Consider the following 13,268-nt stretch of genomic DNA (forward strand, 5'->3'; position numbering starts at 1 on the left):
GATGTTACCCTACTCTTCCACCAAGGCACCTGCAACTTCCCAGACATTTCTGGGGGGAATGGCCCTAGCCCTCACCCTCCGATCCAACAGGTCCCAGACGTGCTCAATGGGATTGAGATCCGGACTCTTCGCTGGCCGTGGCAGAACACTGACATTCCTGTTTTGCAGGAAATCACACACAGAACGAGCAGTATGGCTGGTGGCATTGTCATGCTGGAGGGCCATGTCAGGATGAGCCTGCAGGAAGGGTACCACGTGAGGGAGGAGGATATCTTCCCTGTAACGCACAGCGTTGAGATTGCTTGCAATGATAACAAGCTCAGTCAGATGATGCTGTGAAACACCGCCCCAGACCATGACGGACCCTCAAACACCAAATCAATCCCGCTCCAGAGTACAGGCTTCGGTGTAACACTCATTCCTTTGGCAATAAACGCGAATCCGACCATGTGTTTGTGCACATAGGCGCGGTTGTTGCCGGTGATGTCTGGTGAGGACCTGCCTTACAACAGGCCTACAAGCCCTCGGTCCAGCCTCTCTCAGCGGACAGTCTGAGCACTGATGGAGGGATTGTGCGTTCCTGGTGTAACTCGGGCAGTTGTTGCTGCCATCCTGTACCTGTCCCGCAGGTGTGATGTTCGGATGTACCAATCCTGTGCAGGTGTTGTTACACGTGGTCTGCCACTGCGATGACTATAAGCTGTCCGCCTTGTCTCCCTGTAGCGCTGTCTTAGGTGTCTCAGTACGGATATTGCAATTTATTGCCCTGACCACATCTGCAGTCCTCATGACTCTTTGCAGCATGCCTAAGGCACGTTCACGCAGATGAGCAGGGACCCTGGGCATCTTTCTTTTGGGGGTTTTCAGAGTCAGTAGAAAGGCCTCTTTAGTGTCCTAAGTTTTCATAACTGTGACCTCAATTTCCTACCGTCTGTAAGCTGTTACAAAGATAATTGTGCAAAGCTGTCATCAAGGCAAATGGTGGCTACTTTGAAGAATCTGAAATATAAAATATATTTACATTTGTTTAACAGTTTTTTGGTTACTACATGATTCCATATGTGTTATTTCATAGTTCTGATGTCTTCACTATTAATTCTACAATGTAGAAAATAGTAAAAATAAAGAAAAACCATAGAATAAGTAGGTGTCCAAACTTTTGACTGGTACTGTATATATACACACACACAATTGAACAATATTTGTTGCTTTATCTGGCCTGAAAACTTTTCAATACTTCAGAACAAAGACGGGTCAAAGAAAACTATTTTAGGATGTAATTTAGAGCTGCTCTAATACTATTGTTAGGCAGAGAGAAAATCATACATTAAATCACACAAGAAAACAGAACTTTGGGGAATCTGTTTGTATTTTCCTTCTATAAAACAAGACATTTACAACTGAAGTCACATCCATATAAATTACAACAGCAAACACAATATATTTTAAATACAGATATCCTCTCTTCATTTCTTTGCTCACTTGACCAATAAAGGAACAGACAATATAAATGTCCCTTGTATTCACTTGCAGTCCGGTGCATTGAAATAGTGGCCATAAATGTAATATTGCCTACGTTGGGGAACAAATCTACCAACCTTATTTTTACAATCTAACGTCAGGCTGGGAAATCTCAAAATATACACAATTTTATCAACCTACTATCCATACGGTTCACTACTTTTGACCAAGAGCCAAATAGGGTGTAATTAGAGACGCTGACGATAACTCAAGTCTTAACTTTTAAACAGCATTCCCTCTTGGGTCTCCTTTACGTCATGACCACTGATAGGCAATTTGAATAAACAGGTTCCCACCATGTTATTACTAAAGACGTGTCAATTCCAAGACCAGGGTTGCCTTAGCATGATCAAGCCCAATTCACCCTACCAATGGCTAGAACTGGACTCTGTATGCCCTACTGCCCTCTACTGGCTGAGAATGCTCAATGCTTTGCTCCAGTCTGTATATCCCTGTTGACTGGATGGCTGTGTGCAAACAATGTCTCCCTTGTACTTTAATGATATATGGGTAGACTCACAATGATATCAGTGCCATCTGAAATATATCTCACCCTCAGGACTAAAATATGAGATCTGAAAATTGTTCTCGCTACAACTTCACATCCCTAGTTGTAAATACAGCTTTACTTCCCAGGTGGGACAATAATTTCTGTCACTCACACAATCTTCAAAGGCAGAACACAAGGCGTTCTCTCGTGACTCTGCTATATAACACTGCAAGATCAAAAACAAGGTATGACGGTAACAGAGGCATTTAACAGTGTGGCAACATCATATGAAATTGAAAGAAAATGAAAAGTCCATTGTGCAATTAATTTGTTTTCATATACAAAGTCGAACAACAAATAAAGTGTTAAACTAAGAGGGGAAAAGGCCTCACAGGTACTGTACATGAAAACAAGAACCTAGTAGGTAAGTATGTGCTCCACAGTGAAGTACCTTCCTCTCCTTAAACCCTTCCACTCAACTGGATCTTCTGAACTTTGATCTCTGCCAAAGATTCTTAACCCACTACTGGCCTCAATGTGTGGTGAATGAAAAACTGGTGATGTGTGACTCAAGTTCCATCACAGTCTACTACTACTAAAGGTCCATCACAGTCATTTCCTTGTGGACCATCCTCCCAGACAAATCACTCCCGTTTAACACGGAAAAAGAGGTATGAGATGAGGTAAATACGCGTAAAACATGAGAAAACACATCATACATACCATAATCAACCCCCCTTCTACACGTTTTTCTTTTATTCTTCTGTCAGCCACTTTCTGCAACAAATGCCTCAATCACTGAGAATCAGTTCTTGAACTGAGAACCCCCAATCACACTTCAAATTCACAAGAACAGTACAGGGAATTAAAAAACACAATACAACTGATAAATCCTGTATGCAATATGTATGTGTGTCCATGAAAAGTCCTTCCTGGTTGTGATGTAGGGGTGCAGGACTGTTTTTTTTATAGGACTCGTGGATTCTCCTTGACTGTCAGTGTCTGTTCCCAGTCACACCCCCCTCCACTTCCTGCCTAACCTAATGTTGCAGGCATAGAAAGACGCCTGAGCAGAGTTCCCACTTCCGTCAGGTTGAAAATACTGTATCCTTGAAAACCGGATGTTAGCATTTCTGGCAACTCTGCATAGGCTATTTCCTGCCATACCCAAAGTTTGACCATAGCCCCATTCCACACCATGAGCTGGAAAACACACACACTAAGGAAACCATAGTGATAGTGATCAAACCATTACATTGCTGATCCCCACAGCTCACCATCTGCTCCCAAAACCGATAGTTAACATCATACTCTCCCAAAATCAATAGGAAACATCATCCTTTCCCAGTCAACATCCTCCTTTACCAGAGTTGACATCATCTCCCAGATTTGACATCATCCTTTCCCAGTCAACATCATCCTTTCTTAGTTGACATAATTCTCTCCCAGATTCGACACCTGAGTTGACATAATCCTCCCGAAGATATCCTCACCCGAAGTCGATATTCAATATCATCCTCTCCCAGAGTAAACATCCTCGTTTGGATTGGCTTGCTGAAGCAGTTTCATCCCAAAGTGATAGACTTTACCACCAATGTCCAGTTGACAGAATTCATTCCAGAGGGTGAAAAAGAGCAAGAGAGGCATGAAATGCAATCTAATCTAAAGGTTTTGACTGTGACGGTGAGTGATTGGTATGTACCCTTGCAATGTAATGTATGTTACAGTTCGATGATAGACACTTCCCATCACATCAAGGATCACTAGACATCTCCCACTGATTAGATTTTCTGTCTGAAAGCAATGCAAATTATAGAATATATTCACATTGAATGCATAGATCGCAGGTCGGTAATATGCCTTACATGTTGCATACGAATTAAATGCATGATTTATGACCTACAAACCAGTATGAGTTATATTGGTGAGGCAGAGGCCATGTATATATGAGCAATGAGCAAAGTCCAAGGGGGCTGGGCTGCATGTACCAGGTCCAATAATCCCTGTAGCCAAACTATAGGACGAGAGGGTTGTGTTTAGTTATTGAGGAAGCTGTCCAAAGGCCAGTTACACAATGGAAATTAATGAAGGTCAAATGTAGATATCGGGTTCACATAAACAAGGATAGTGAGGTGTGGTTACACAGTCAGGGGGCTTTTATAGTGTGGCCAAGCTGTGCTAGGTGGCAGCACAGCGGAGAAGTCCAAAGTGAAGGCAGAATTTTCTGTCTGTTGTTTTCGGTCTAACTTCTCCAATCCCTTCTTCTTGGCAGCTGGGTATCAGTGTTCTAGGGAGCGGAGGCAGCAGCGATGGGGGCGGATCTGGATTGGAGTGGGTGGAGCCTGCAGGTGGTATTAGCACTCGAGGGGCAGAAGGAAGCTCCGTCTGCAGTCCACAGCCTTGGGGCTAGGTGGCTGGGCTCGCTTCCTGCGGAGCTCCTCGCGGCCCAAGGAGCCACTCAGCCGTTGGTACGCAGCCTTGTATTTCTTATCAAACGCAGCTAAAAGACAGAAAGTGCTGTAAACAATAAGCCTGGTTGGTTTGAAACTATAGTGAAGTTCTAGTATTCCAAGTGTGTTTAAAGTGTCAGAGGCTGCTTACCAACGTGATCTCTACCCATGGCAGCCAGCGTGAGGAAGAGCATCTCTCTGTAGAGACTCCTGGACACACAACACAAAGTACTATCGATCACAATTGTGCAATCATATAACCAAAACAGTGCCTTGAGGAAATACAGTATCATACCCCTTGACTTATTCCACATTGTTGTGTTACACCCTGAATTCAAAATGGATTAAATTGATTTTTTCCTCACCCATTTACACACAATGCCCCAAAATGACAAAGTAAAAACATGTTTAGAAATTGAATTGAAAATGAAATATCTCATTTACATAAGTATTCATACCCCTGAGTCAATACTTTGAAGACGCACTTTTGGCAGCAATTACAGCTGTGAGTCTTTCTGGGTAAGTCTCTAAGAGCTTTCCACACCTGGATTGTGAAACATTTGCCCATTATTCTTTTCAAAACTCTTCAAGATCTGTCAAGTTTGTTGTTGATCATTGCTAGACAACCATTTTCATCGGTCTTGCCATAGACTTCAAGTAGATTTAAGTCAAAACTCTAACTCGGGACACTCAGGAACATTCACTGTCTTCTTGGTAAGCAACTCCAGTGTAGATTTGACCTTCTGCTTTAGGTTATTATGCTGCTGGTGAAAAGCAGACAGTCAGGTATTCCTCTGTGCTTAGCTCCATTCTGTTTCTTTTTTATCCTGAAAAACTCCCCAGTCCTTAATGATTACAAGCATTCCCATAACATGATGCAGCCACCACTACGCTTGAAAATATGGAGAGTGGTACTCAAGTAATATGTTGTATTGGATTTTCCCCAAACCTAACACTTTGTATTCAATACAAAAAGTGAATTGCTTTGCCACATCATTTTTTGCAGTATTACTTTAATGCCTTGTTGCAAACAGGATGCATGTTTTGGAATATTTTTATTATGTATAGGCTTCCTTTTCATTCTGTCAATTAGGTTAGTATTGCGCACTAACTACAATGTTGTTGATCCATTCTCATTGTTCTCCTATCACAGCCATTAAACTCTGTAACTGTTTTAAAGTCACCATTGGCCTCATAGGGAAATCCCGGAGCGGTTTCCTTTCTCTCCGACAACCGAGTTAGGAACGACGCCTGCATCTTTGTTGTGACTGGGTTTATTGATACACCATCCAAATTGTAATTAATCACTTCATCAAGGATATTCAATGTCATAATATTTTTTTTTTTTACCCATCTACCAATAGGTGCCCTTCTTTGCGAGGCATTGCAAAACCTCCCTGGTCTTCGTGGTTGAATCTGTGTTTGAAAATCACTGCTCAACTGAGGGACCTATCAGATAATTGTATGTGTCGGGTACAGAGATTAAGTACTAAAAATCATGTTAAACACTATTCATGAAACTTGTGACTTGTTAAGCCATTTTCTACGCATGAACTATATAAAATGCAACATGCAATAATTTGAATGATTTCACTGAGTTACAGTTCATATAAGTAAATCAGTCAATTTAAATGAATAAATTAGGCCCTAATCTATAGATTTCACATGACTGGGCAGGGGCGCCTCTGCCCGCCTCTAATCAGAATGAGTTTTTCCCCCACAAAAGGGCTTTCATACAGAAATACTCCTCAGAAGTCGGGTGTGGAGGTCCTGGGCAGGCGTGGTTACATGTGGTCTGCGGTTGTGAGGCCGGTTGGATGTACTGCCAAATTCTCTAAAACGACGTTGAATTGAGTTTTTATAAGCTTTTAGAGCTTATAGTAGAGGAATTAACATCAAATTCTCTAGTAACAATGGAAATTCCTGCAGTCAACCAACTGCGCATCTGTGGCATTGTGTTGTGTGACAACGGCACATTTTATAGTGGCCATTTATTGTCCCAGGCACAAGGTGCACCTGTGTAGTTATTATGCTGTTTAATCTGCTTCTTGATATGTCACACCTGTCAGGTGGATAGAGGAGACATGCTCACTAACAGGGATGTAAACACATTTGTGTACAACATTTTAGAGAAATTTGCTTTTGTGCGTATGTAACATTTCTAGGATGTTTTATTTCAGCTAATGAAACAAGGGACTAACACTTTACATGCATTTATATATTTTTTCAATATATTTAGGTTTGCCATAACAAAGGGGTTTATTACTTATTGACTGAAGACATTTCAGCTTTTCATTTTTAATTAATGAGTGTGTAGGCCAGTGACAATTTGTTATTTTTTTAATCCATCTTAAATTCCGAGTGTAACAACAAAATGTGAAAAAAGTCAAGGGGTGTGAATACTTTCTGAAGACACTGTTACTTACACAAACAAAAAATGCTATCAACAATTGATGATTCAGAAGCAATTTCCTGCACTCACCTTTGTATCTTGGGCGTGCCTGGTTGCTTGGCAATGGTTTCCAGGAAGAGAGTGATTCCCTTGTGTACCTCGTTCATGCCGACCCAGCGCAGCACTTCCTCCAGGAAGGCCAGGGTGAAGGGGTGGTTGTGCCTCCGCCAGCTGTGGTTCCGCATGGGTACGCCACCTGAGTGAGTGAGAGAGTGAGAGCGAGAGAGAGCGAGAGATGTAATTCATGAAAGGATCTGAACCTGTATCATCTGACTATTTCCAAGTGAATAACGTGTTTATCTTACTGTGTATCCTCCACAGGATGTAGAGGGGGGGCCAGTAGTCTGTGTCAGGGGTCAGTGTGTCCCACAGCAGCCTCACCCTCACTGCTGAGTTCTCTGAAGTCTGACACACAGATAGGAGGTCAACATTAGTATGAGGACATTATGTATTGTAATACACTAATGCTAATAATTAATAGGCCCCACTAGGCCCCAAGAAAAGCCTGGGAGTGGAGTTACCTGTGCTAGTTGGTTGGCCAGCGGTGAGGAGCGAACCAGCTGTAGCAGATTGCTGGGCAGGCCCAGGCGATGGAAGTACCAAACCATGTTCCAGAAGATGATGGAGTGGCTGTCCAGGAGCTGGCCCTGCGACAGCACCGCCTCACCCTCGTTCTCCAGCAGGCTCTCAAGCTCCTTGCGCAGCACCAATGGGCTCAGGTAGGCCACCGTCACCTGGGGCGACCCGCCCACCGATGATCCCTGGAGTCAATAACACGTTAACTGTGGGTATAGCTAGACTGAATATTTCCCAGAAGCCAACAGATAAAGATGAGAAATAAACCAGTGTTGGTAGAGTACCATGGTAGCGCTACTGCTCTCAGAATAACTGCTGGTCTCAGAGCTGGAGTCCTCACTCACACCGTTGTGACCCAGGATGGTCTCCTGGTCACCAGGGGACTTGGCTGCGCTTTCCACCTCCTCGTCCATATTCCAATTGGTACGTTCCAGGCTGTGGTGAGCGTTTTGTTTAAAAAAGAAATATGTTTAAGAATCATACAGTCCTCACCATACATTACACAGTCCTCACCATACATTACACAGTCCTCACCATACATTACACAGTCCTCACCATACATTACACAGTCCTCACCATACATTACACAGTCCTCACCATACATTACACAGTCCTCACCATACATTACACAGTCCTCACCATATGTATTTAGAAAGTAAAAACGTAGCTTCACTTTCCAAATACATATGGTGAGAACTGCACATGGCCCTGAATAGACAGATTGAATAAGAATAGGAGTCAAAATGAAGGGATTTTGACTTCTACGGGTCCTGGTCAAAAGTAGTGCACTATATAGGGAATAGGGTGTCAATTGAGACACACATAAATGTTAGGGTGATGAGAGGAGTAGTCCTACCTGCTGATGGGTCCTAGGTCACAGATCTCAGCGTTGAGAAGGGGGACGAAGGTGGTCGAGCAGAAGGGACAGCTGGAGTTGAGGTTGGAGTCGTCAGACGTCCACCCGGCCATTATCTCCTCATCATAGACCAGGGAGTTACAGCTCCGACACAGGGAGCAGCTCGACATCAACACCTCTAGTCCCGCTCCCTCTTGATTGGTGTCCCAGGACTTGCGGAGAGGAAAGGCCAAATTGGTGGTTTCAGGGAGGTCGACGTCACTCCCCACCGACAGAGAACTCTACAGAGGGAAAGGATGGAGAAACATTAAGCACGTTTTGACAGGTTTGATAACTCTCCCTACATCTGCAAATGCATTTTACCACAGTAAACTAAATAATTTGGGCAATACAGTAGAGTAAGACTATAAGCTACAACAACCCACATGTTGTCCCCTCACCTCAGAGGTAGCAGTGTAGAGCCTCTCCTTAGCCTTCAGCAGGCTCTCAGCCACCTGGGCTTTTCGGGACAGCCTCTGTTCCGACACCCTGCGCACCGGCCCGTTTTCACCCCCCGAGCGCCGAGCGTCTACACTTGTGGCCCGCCGCCCCGAGACTCGATGGCGAGTAGGTGTGAGCAGCTGCTGTAGTTTCCCTGCCAGGCTTCCCCGACTCGGCGGTGACACATTATTGTAGTTCTCGTCCACGGCCTTGCGGCTCACAGTGTCTCTAGGCCCAGGTGGCCTACATTGAGAACAGAGGAATGGGAGACATATTCTTATAGTATATCTGAGTGATACTCAAACTGTAATCCAAAAACATACCAGAACATATCAGTCCCAGCTTCTCCACCCCCTCACCTGCCGTCTCTGTCCTCAGGCTGGCAGCTGCAGTCGGGGTCAGAGACGGCCGTCTCGGCACAGTCTTTGTAGAAGGTGGACAGGCACACCTGGTCGCGGCGCACCAGGACACCACCAGGGGGACAGGGAGAAGGGGTGGTGGTGTCTCGTGGCCCCACGGGGGGCTTACGGGAGGCAGGATTGCTGCAGCCATTGGCACCTGGGTTCCGGAGCACCGCCTTCATTGAGAGCTTAGACTCTGTGGGGTGGAAATTGTTAGGAGGGTGGTTCCCAAACATTAGACACAGTTGTTTGATGAGACTGTTATGTTACATTAAACCTTAAGTCAAATCACATTTTATTTCTCATATGCGGCAATAACAACAGGAGTAGACCTTACCGGGAAATGCTTCTCACAAGCCCTTAACCAACAATGTAGTTAAAGAAATAGAGTTAAGAAAATATCTACTAAATAAAGTGAAAATACTGGGGGTACCGGTACCGAGTCAATGTGTGGAGGTATAGGTTAGTCAAGGTCATTTGTACATGTAGGTACTGGTAAAGTGACTATGCGTTGATAATAAATAGTGAGTAGCAGCAGTGTAAAAATGGAAATAGTCCGGGTGGCCATTTGATTAATTGTTCAGCAGTCTTATGGCTTGGGGGTAGAAGCTGTTAAGGAGCCTTTTGGACCTAGACTTGGCACTCCGGTACCACTTGCCGTGTGGTAGCAGAGAGAACAGTCTATGACTTAGGTAACTGGAGTCTGACCATTTTTTGGGCTTTCCTCTGACACTGCCTAGTGGCAGTGTCGATGGCAGAAAGTTTGGCCCCATTGATGTACTGGGCCACACGCTCTACCCTCTGTAGCGCCTTCAAGTTGGATTCCGAGCAGTTGCCATACCAGGCGGTGATGCAACCGGTCAGGATGCTCTGGATGGGTGCAGCTGTAAAACTTTTGGTCAAATCTTCAGTCTACTTAGGGGGAAAAGGTGTTGTTGTGCCCTCTTCACGACTGTCTTGGTGTGATTGGACCATGATAGTTTGTTGGCGATGTGGACACCAATGAACTTGAAACTTTACCCGCTCCACTACAGCCCCGTCGATGTCAATGGAGGCGTGTTCGGCCCTCCTTTTCCTATAGTCCACGATCAGCTTCTTTGTCTTGCTCACATTGAGGGAGCAACTCACGGCTGGGTTTCCCTTTGTAGTCCGTAACAGTTTGCAAGCCCTGCCACATCCGACGAGCGTCAGAGCTGGTGTAGTAGGATTCAATCTTAGTCCTGTATTGACGCTTTGCCTGTTTGATGGTTCGTCTGAGGGCATAGCAAGATTTAATATAAGCGTCCGGATGAGTGTCCTGCTCCTTGAAGGCGGCAGCATTTAACTCGGTGCAAATGTTGCTTGTAATCCATGGCTTCTGGTTGGGATATGTACGTACGGTCACTGTTGGGACGACGTCGTCAATGCACTTATTGATGAAACCGGTGACTGAGTTGGTGTACTCCTCAATGCCATATAACATTCCAATGACTGTGCTATTTCTATAAAATAGATATCCGTCACTCACTGTCTGTTGAGCCTCTCATGCTGTTCAGGCTGTTGCTCTTCACCATAGACCCAGTCAGCGATTCGTGGCTGGAGCTTTCACTCAGGCCGCTCCAGCTGGACTGACGAATCAGGTTAGATTGTGGGCGGGACCGTTGGTTACTGTCCATTGTATCTTTTTAAAAAGACAAAACATGTTTCACCTCTATGTTTTAACATATAATGATTTGAATTAAAACCATTAAAAAGGCCACTCTAAAACCAATGACTATTGATCGTCAGTTTGGGGTTTTAGGCTGGGTTTCTGTACAGCACTTTGAGATATCAGCTGATGTACGAAGGGCTATATAAATAAATTTGATTTGATTTGATAGTTACAAACAATAGTAAAAAACAAATAACATGTAAATATGTCCTGACCTGTCCGCGAGCGTACTGAACCACTCTTCAGCCGTTGTTTGATTGGCTGTCTGAACTGCGCCACGGCCATCAGAACGTTACGCAACTTGGCCCAGCGCAGACGGCCACCCTGATTGGTGGAGGGCCACTTGCTCTCCAGCACTGCCTGAGGAGAGAGGGCCGAGCCAGAGGTGAGTCAATATGGAGAGAAAAAAGACAACACTTCAGATGGGATCACAGACGGGATTCAACTCTATTTTTAATTGAAGTAAATAATGTCTCACCTTGTTGTAGTATGCATAGGTGATGGTGTTGGGTGTGATCCCAGCTTTCTTCATCTCCAGAAGTACCCTAACAGCGAGCACAGGCTGCCCGTACTGCCCACACAGCTGCATCAGGATCCTGTAACACACCTCATCTGGTAGTACCACCTTCCTGGTCTCCATGTGCTTGAGCACCTCGTATGCCGTTTGCAAGGCACGCACCTTGGCACTCTCCGCCCGCACAAAGGTGGGCAGATATATGAACCACAGCCCATAGCAGTGGCCCAGCAGGCATTTGGACCACATGTCGGGCACTGCCGAGTATATCTGTGCCCGCTTCTGTGCCAGCTTAATCTCCTAAAGGAGAGAGAGGGATACAGAGGAGTTAGGTCATCCAATCTAGATTTACTAAAGCCGTAATAATGTGGTTCCTATGTGTCCTAGTAGGAGAACTTAACAACCCTGAAGGGTGCTTGGGGTATTCACCCAAAATACACAGCCGCCACTGTGCTTCTGCTTTTAAATATTGAATGAAGGATGAAATATGAATGCTCTCTCTTTAGCTGTGGAAAATTGGGTTATCATAAAGCTAACTGGGGAGTCTTGAACAGATCAAGTTGATTGATGCTAATACAAATCAAATCAAAGTTTGTCACGTGCGCTGAATACAACATGTGTAAGACCTTACAGTGAAATGCTTACTTACAGGCTCTAACCAACAGTGCAAAAAAGGTATTAGGTGAACAATAGGTAGGTAAAGAAATAAAAACCAAAGTAAAAAACAGTGAAAAATAACAGTAGCGAGGCTACATACAGGCACCAGTTAGTCAGGCCTATTGAATTAGTATGTACATGAATGTATAGTTAAAGTGACTATGCAGATATGATAAATAGAGAGCAGCTGCAGCGTAAAAGAGGGGTTGGGGGGAGGCACACAACACAAATAGTCCTCAAAAGGTTCAACAGCTGCAACATCGAGAGCATCCTGACTGGTTGCATCACTACTTGGTATGGCAATTGCTCGGCCTCCGACCACAAGGCACTACAGAGGGTAGTGCGTATGGCCCAGTACATCACTTGTTTTGATTTGCAGGCAGGGTAATGCCCTTAATAAAATAATAAAAATTGAAATTAAACTGCGTGAGTCAGCCTCTTAATATTATTGTATAGTTGTGTTGGCTTTCAACGGGGTTGCAGTGTGTTTTAAGGGGCTCTGGCGCAGCATGTTGGGGTCTGTACCTGTTTAGTCCGTCGCGGGGCAGGGCTGCTGGGGGCACTCCCCTTCGTAGGGACACGTAGCTGGTCCTGAGGCCGGTCAAAAAGATCCATGCAGAGCACAGGGAACGTCTCATAGCTGTAAACAGACAAACACGCCGTCACTGGTCACAGCATCAGACAGAATAAAGTGCCGGGGCCCTTATTTGTGCTCATCTAGAATCAGATCAACCCTCTTATTCGTTATAATTTAAAAGACTAAACTGATCCTAGTCCCAGCCCTACTTTGAGAAGATTAGTGAACACGAACTCTACTATATGTAGAGCCTGTGTTACCTGTAGTGAGTGGGGCACTCTGAACCGTCTGGCTCCTGGGGTTCCTCTGGGGGCATGATGAAGACCGTGTGCTCCCCACTGTGGGCCTCATCCAGGTCTATCAGACGCACCTCCTCAGGCTTCTCCACATCCGACTGCTTACACACACGCATATATATATACACATACGCCGCAAACACAGGTCACATACACAGAAATACACAAACATTGACAACATAGAGGGCAGGAATGGGATCACACACATTTCTATTAGTTGTGCAAATCCAAAAAGGCTCATCCGGTTTCAGTATTAGAATCAACACACTAAAAGCTTCCATAAGATATGGTGCGTCACTAAACATCCT

At 44.7% G+C, this 13,268-nt stretch overlaps 1 protein-coding gene across 2 annotated transcripts in view; it reads right to left on the reverse strand.

Moving 5' to 3' along the window:
• Positions 1 to 1,351: 1,351 nt before the first annotated feature.
• Positions 1,352 to 13,268, reverse strand: part of LOC109907982 (DENN domain-containing protein 4B) — a 34,983-nt gene continuing 23,066 nt past the window's right edge. The window contains exons 14-27 of one of the 2 annotated variants that reach the window (XM_020506314.2): positions 12,925 to 13,058; positions 12,613 to 12,727; positions 11,395 to 11,730; positions 11,132 to 11,276; positions 10,734 to 10,886; positions 9,185 to 9,422; positions 8,786 to 9,068; positions 8,346 to 8,626; positions 7,774 to 7,924; positions 7,435 to 7,674; positions 7,219 to 7,318; positions 6,944 to 7,109; positions 4,613 to 4,671; positions 1,352 to 4,511 (exon numbers count right to left, since the gene is read on the reverse strand). In XM_020506314.2, coding sequence (XP_020361903.2) covers positions 4,366 to 4,511; positions 4,613 to 4,671; positions 6,944 to 7,109; positions 7,219 to 7,318; positions 7,435 to 7,674; positions 7,774 to 7,924; positions 8,346 to 8,626; positions 8,786 to 9,068; positions 9,185 to 9,422; positions 10,734 to 10,886; positions 11,132 to 11,276; positions 11,395 to 11,730; positions 12,613 to 12,727; positions 12,925 to 13,058 — 2,547 coding nt within the window. In that variant the 3' untranslated portion in view covers positions 1,352 to 4,365. Of the gene's footprint in view, positions 4,512 to 4,612; positions 4,672 to 6,943; positions 7,110 to 7,218; positions 7,319 to 7,434; positions 7,675 to 7,773; positions 7,925 to 8,345; positions 8,627 to 8,785; positions 9,069 to 9,184; positions 9,423 to 10,733; positions 10,887 to 11,131; positions 11,277 to 11,394; positions 11,731 to 12,612; positions 12,728 to 12,924; positions 13,062 to 13,268 lie in introns of both variants that reach the window. The other variant, XM_031788654.1, reaches the window with a different exon arrangement.

Source organism: Oncorhynchus kisutch, linkage group LG2 (assembly GCF_002021735.2).
Source record: "Oncorhynchus kisutch isolate 150728-3 linkage group LG2, Okis_V2, whole genome shotgun sequence".
In the NCBI taxonomy this organism is placed as follows: Eukaryota; Metazoa; Chordata; class Actinopteri; order Salmoniformes; family Salmonidae; genus Oncorhynchus; species Oncorhynchus kisutch.